This window comes from Clavelina lepadiformis, chromosome 3 (assembly GCF_947623445.1).
Source record: "Clavelina lepadiformis chromosome 3, kaClaLepa1.1, whole genome shotgun sequence".
NCBI lineage: Eukaryota > Metazoa > Chordata > Ascidiacea > Aplousobranchia > Clavelinidae > Clavelina > Clavelina lepadiformis.
The window spans coordinates 5,903,128-5,909,274 of NC_135242.1; the positions used below are offsets into that span (position 1 = coordinate 5,903,128).

Below are 6,147 nucleotides of genomic sequence, written 5' to 3' on the forward strand. Positions count from 1 at the left end.
TTTACACTTGAACAATTTTAAAACACGTTGAGTCCACTAGCGTATTAAGGTTTGAAGGGGGCATTGGGCCGTGTCCCCTCATGAATCCAACGTTTTGAGCCGTAGACCTTTTTACTGCTTCATCCTTTCCGGTTTGTCGCATTTCCTTGTTTGCAGCTACTTATAAGCTATAACCTATACAGATAAACCTACAATGGGCTTGCAAACGGCCTTTGAAAACTTTACACTATAATTTGGCAGCCATTGTACGTCTAAATATGAGAATTCATTTTACTTCAAGGCGTTTGAAAGCGGTATTGAGACGCAAAACAACAAAATTTTTGCGCTTCACGCATTTAGGGCGGAGAAGACGAGCAGGGTTTTTAAAAGGAGCTTTTAAAAATTTTTCCCTCCCCTCATCGCAATCCTAAATACGTCACTGGTTAAGTCTGTCGTTTGTCTATGAATATTTTTGCTTGTTATCTCATTAAAAAATCTTTTATTGATATCTGTATCTCTTAAACAGTGTGTATTTGCTTACCTGCTGCTATATATTAAATACCGTATGGTATTATAGTACAGTAGGTCTATATATAGCCTATATTATATCGTTGTATAAACTGCAGATGTTTCCTCATATGTACACAGCGTATAGAGTAGACTTATAGAAGGTTGTTTTATTATGGAAATCATGTTTTATCTTATAGAACAAACGTATTTTTGGAATAAGGAAAAGGGCTAAACCTTATCATGGGGTGGCAACGTAAAACGAATTTAACTCACGTTTGTCGGGAAATCACATTGGCTTGCATATGAGACAGAGATGGACAATATAGCACGTGTATAGATAACAAGGCGATAAAATATTTTGATAAACTAAAATTGTATCATTTCGCCAAGAAAGTTTTTACGTGGTGGCCTCGGGTGCTAGATGCTTTGAGATAAGTGTCGTACCATTAAGTTCCAACCGACTTACCTAAATATGACATGCTTCCTCCTTTTTAGTAATAGGAGTTCAAAGAAAACTTTCTGACAGCGTAACTGTTATCAAAATCTACGCTGCAGCTATAATTAAACCATAAAATTCTTCATTTGTCATAGTTTGTACAGTACTTAATATACGCATACGATTGTACATTGCGTATGGCTGTTTATTGTCAAAAGCATAATATTTTAGACAGTAGTTTGGAATACAAGTGCTGGCAAAATCAGTAAGCAATTTGTTCATTTCTCTCTTTGTATGTAGTGTACCTTGGATGATAAAAAAGAAAAAAGACACGAAAATAAATGGAGGTCTTTTCGTCAATAAATAAAGGCGTGTTATGCCTAAATGTTCAATGGACATGGATCTTCGCAGAGAAGAGAACTGATACGAGCAGCAAACTCTTCATCGAGCGCTTCAAAACCACGCTCCAAGGCATCCCTCAAAATATTATCCTCATTTCTTGCGATGCGTAAAATTTCATCCAGGTCAAGCCTTCCACCTCGAGGAGGCAGGACGGGCAAAACGAAAACCTAGCAACAGAAGACAATTAAGAACCTATGTAAATACCGCTTGATACGGTAAAATTTTTATTAAACTTGTATAAAATATTACAAGCGCTCCAGCATCATGCAATCTTCCGGCTGGTTCTCCGACTTCATCTCTTGACGCTCCATCAGTTATCAAAAGAACTACATCTCTTGCCTCCGGACGATTTCCAGTTGTAATCAGTACATCAGCCGCGTAATTAAGAGCGTTGCCGGTTCGAGTACCTAATGAGCAAAATTATCAGATTTTGAACCTTACTAATGATAAGACGTTTATGGAAACATTTATATTACAGTATCTTAATATTTTCACTAGTAGCTTGATGTTACCTCTTCCATTATAAGGAATGCTGTCATAGGCAACAAGCAAATCGTCAAGACTGTTGGGATAATCATTCAACAGAATCTAAAATTTTTGTTCGTTTTATGACAACTTGACTATATATTCAAAAAAATTTGGCCCAATTATTATTACTTCGTATTCGTTGTTACCACAGTTTTCGTATGTATAATACCTGTGTGTCTACATCCACTTCGTTGTTGTAGCGGATAATGCTGAAATGAGTGGCATCATCCGAAACGGCGAAATCGCTGCATTGAAAAAAGGCCATAAATTCAGGGACCGTCGTCAAACGTTTGAAATGAACTAACTGAACTAACTGAGATGAGCTGACTGATATGACAAAATGACTTACTCCAGGAAACTCCGAACAAAAGCTTTCATTTTGATCCAATTATCTTCGCCCACGGAAGAGGAGGAATCGAGTATCACGATGAAATCCATGACAGCGTAAGGAGGACACGAACCTGTAAAACATCATTCAATATGATGAAATGGAGAAATTGCGCAAAAAAGTGCTCATATATAAACGTATAAGATTGTGTCTACAAGTGAAAAGGACGAAATATTTGTATCTTACGCGTGCAGCAAGGGGCCGGTTGGTTCCACAGTTCGTTGAACTGACAGGTGTTTCGTCTTCTTCCGGCGTTGGAAAGCATGTAACCTCGGCTTTCATCACAACTGAATGTGCAAGTGGATCCGGCAAAATTCTGTTCAGTGCATCGAACTTGGCCGTTTGCAATGCGTTGTGCTGGACACTCCCGTGGAGCAATTGCTGTGTTGACATATACAATTGTTAAAAGCATATTTAGCTGTAAGCTAGATCAAAAGTTTTTAAAGCACTACGATGTTATTTAAATTGTGACAAATGAAATGAAGGTGAAAAAATTGCAAATAGAAAAACTTACGTTTGCAAAGCGGCTGAGGCCTGTTCCACGCGCCAAAGATATCGTTGTCCCGATATGGAATGCACTGAACAGCCGAGTAGTCTTGATCAAGTTCGAAGCCTTCGTTACATGTAAACCTGCAAAATGTGTACAAATTTGCTGTATGATAATCGAATTAAGTTTCTAATAAAAACTTATAATGGGTGGCGGAAGTATACCTGCAAACACTCCTGTGCCAGTTTCTATTGGTACAACGGAACGATCCAAATTGTTGTCGCATTAAACGTCGGCATCGAATACGTCTACAGACAGGTACCGCCGCGTCCCATCTGCTGAATAGGTCTGCAAGAATTGGGGAATGGGATTACTAGCATTATGCTTAACAACCCTAAAGGCAAGTCGCAGAATTATGCAGGTGGAAAGGAAGGCTACTAGGCTACACGCCAAAGGTCATATCAGAAGAGAAAGACAGATATCAGCTGTAAACATTGTACTATATAAACCAACACAAGTTGTTCCAATACAAGTATGAACAGATAAAAAACCTACCACAATTTGCGATGGCCGCACCATCTATTCCAAATCCTCGTCTGCAAGAAAACTGACATCGACCCAGTGGCTCGTTGTTGCATTTCATGAACCCATTTCTCGGTCTTCGTAAATCGGGACATGGCAGACCTTCATAAAGATGTAAGAAAATCCATTTTAAAATTTGACAGCAAACATTCTTTGATGTTTGTTTTGACAAGATAAAATTTAGAAAGCCATAAAAGGTTTTGTTTGCTATATGTAATTGTACCAGTGCTCACCGCCAGTAGATTTCAATGCTTTTACATATAAGCTCTGATTTGTTTTTTTCATCAATATATTTACAATTGATTATGCAGCACAAAAACAAAGAAAGAAAGGCACCATTACGTGGTTAATTAGAGGATCATCCGTTTTTAAATGTAATTATGAAGCAAAGTTTTACTCGATATGCTTCCATAGAGTATGCAATCACGTGGCAGAAGTGACATTGAAACTAAGCGAGAGAGGCAGGAGAAATTATAAATAACGTAGCAAAATTGTACAAATCCTACAAACGATTTTTTCATCTTTATTGTTGAACAACTGGTCTTTGCTGTCATTTGGTGTTTATTCTATGGTTTTTGTTTTTTGCACATTATAGATAAACAGGAATTGGCAAACAACAAAGTGGTCACTTAAGATTTTTAAGTATAACAATTGGTGGCCCTATGTTTTACCGTAAAAGCATACTTAAATAAGTTATTATAGTGTGCAAAAAATTTGTATGATATAGGATAATATTATACCCAAGCTCAGTTTATTCTACAGTTTATTCTATTTGTTGCAAATATTTTAATAAAAAAGTTTTGAAATATGAACGCATGAATAAGAAATTAAATAATTTGGAACCGTTTTTGGAGTTCAAATTGAAAAACGCATCACTTTTCCCGGACCTTGTCTATATGGTAAGCTTATATCTCGAGCGTTTTCGAGCCTGCTATTCCAGCTCTGGATGTTGTATGGGACAAGTTGTCACGGTATTTAAATTTTTATCTCCAAACGCTCGGTTCTAACGCATGTTTAGCGAGATCTATGGTACGCTATATCATCTACACCATCTACTTTCATGCATTTTTACAATTTTGAACTCACCTCCTAAGGGCTCGTTGCAGAATAGAATTTCGTGGTTGCATCCGTTCCGAGTGCAGCAGCATCTACAAACTGACGATGGAGCCTTCATGTTGCATTGCGTTCGATCATCGATGAAGACAGAAGCTGGGTGAGAATCCTGGAAGAAATGTAGGTCTAAATGAATGGGACTGTACATATCTCAAACTTGCACAGCTTTAAGTGCTAAAACGCAAAGCTTAAAATCTTGGTTTATTATGATTTTATGGGTAAAAACAGTTTAACATTTCATGACGAGACACATATTTAATTGAGGAAAGCTAGAAATTACTACCTTCGCTTTTGATAACAACATACGTCAAAGATTTTGTCCTCAACGCTTAATCACATGACATAAGAAAATTGCGGCGTTTTAAGTTTATCGAACAATCTCATAGCGCGCATAATTGGTCATTTTACACACGGGAAAGTCATTATAGAAATTTTTGGCTTACCTGAATGTGATTATTACCACAAGCTGTGAGTTGTTTACACGATTTCTTAATCTGGGGCTGGTTTCCCCAACCGCCGTGACGTAATTCGATTTGGCAAGCGTTCTAAAAACAATTACAATTTAAAAAATAAAAGTAAAGTATATAATCAATTCGATTACAATATAAAAGGTGCAATCCATATTTGTCAACTTCATGCATGTAAAAAACATAATGTTACCTGAGTTTCGTCACAATCAGTTAATTTACCAACTGTCAAACAATCCCTTTGGCTGAAGACGTTTTCACACTCCCAGCAAATTATACCTGAAAATGTCAAGGTGTAAGTTATATTATTATTTTATGATTATACGTAAATGTTGTTACAAGAAACTTCTTAAAACCTATACCTTGAATATTGGGAGCCAAACGCAAAAGCGTCAGGACGAACAGCAACTGCCTAATATATTCCATTCTGAATAGTTCTGCGGAAAACAATCTCTCAATTTGGGTAATAGGAATAAGCTATATAAAAATTTAGGAAAATTCGATAAAGATACCCTCAGTTTTGCCACAAGATCAACAAATCCTCACTCTAGCCTGTATCATTTATTGTGTTGCAAAGCAATATATTGGTTGCTCGCTGGCAACATTATAATCTAAAACGCAATCGGCGATTGGCAAGAGATGCAATTTATACCTCTGACCTTAAAGCTTGCTAAACCTGTTTTATCGGGAAATTACAAAGGCCCTGTAACAAACCCCTTACAACTTAAGCAACATTTCAAAGAAATCCACGAACAAGATAAAATAAGAAACGATGAAAAAACCTCAGGTGAGGGATTTTAAAGATCGCTTTATCTTCCGGTTAAAAGTGCTTGAGGCTTGTCGTATAAGCACAATTGTGCGTTTTTCAAGCGTTTATATCGAGACATTACAAAGGTGTACGAGATTTACTTGAAACTGGATCCTTTTTCGAACAGTCTATCATCAAACATATTTTCTTTTACCGAACAACGTTTAAGTGTGGATTGATTTTATGCTGAACTATTTGTGTCTGGCGCTTGTCGATTTCTCCTTATAAACACCTATAATTCGGGCTATCCAAGCCAACACGTGACCGGTTCATATCACGAACATCTTGTCGTCCGCAATTGGCAACTGTTTTGTTTTGCAATTTGGAATGAATATCAACCCCGGAAACCAAAGCAACAGCCATTTCGCATTGTTTTGTCGTGTCGCAATGTACGCATCTACCGCACGCACGTTGTCATTTTGTCACGAATGCGACGCCATTTGGCAT

At 37.3% G+C, this 6,147-nt stretch overlaps 1 protein-coding gene across 1 annotated transcript; it reads right to left on the reverse strand.

Annotated features, from left to right (window-relative positions):
• Positions 1–1,091: 1,091 nt before the first annotated feature.
• On the reverse strand, positions 1,092–5,409 carry LOC143450512 (P-selectin-like). Its single transcript, XM_076951091.1, has 13 exons — positions 5,255–5,409; positions 5,086–5,171; positions 4,869–4,970; positions 4,399–4,534; positions 3,286–3,414; positions 2,955–3,078; positions 2,758–2,873; positions 2,430–2,624; positions 2,205–2,316; positions 2,025–2,100; positions 1,840–1,915; positions 1,577–1,734; positions 1,092–1,494 (listed from the first exon to the last, which is right to left on the reverse strand). The coding sequence occupies exons 1-13, from the start codon at positions 5,316–5,318 to the stop codon at positions 1,306–1,308; spliced, it is 1,563 nt and encodes a 520-aa protein (XP_076807206.1). The 5' UTR covers positions 5,319–5,409; the 3' UTR covers positions 1,092–1,305.
• Between the last annotated feature and the right edge of the window lie 738 nt (positions 5,410–6,147).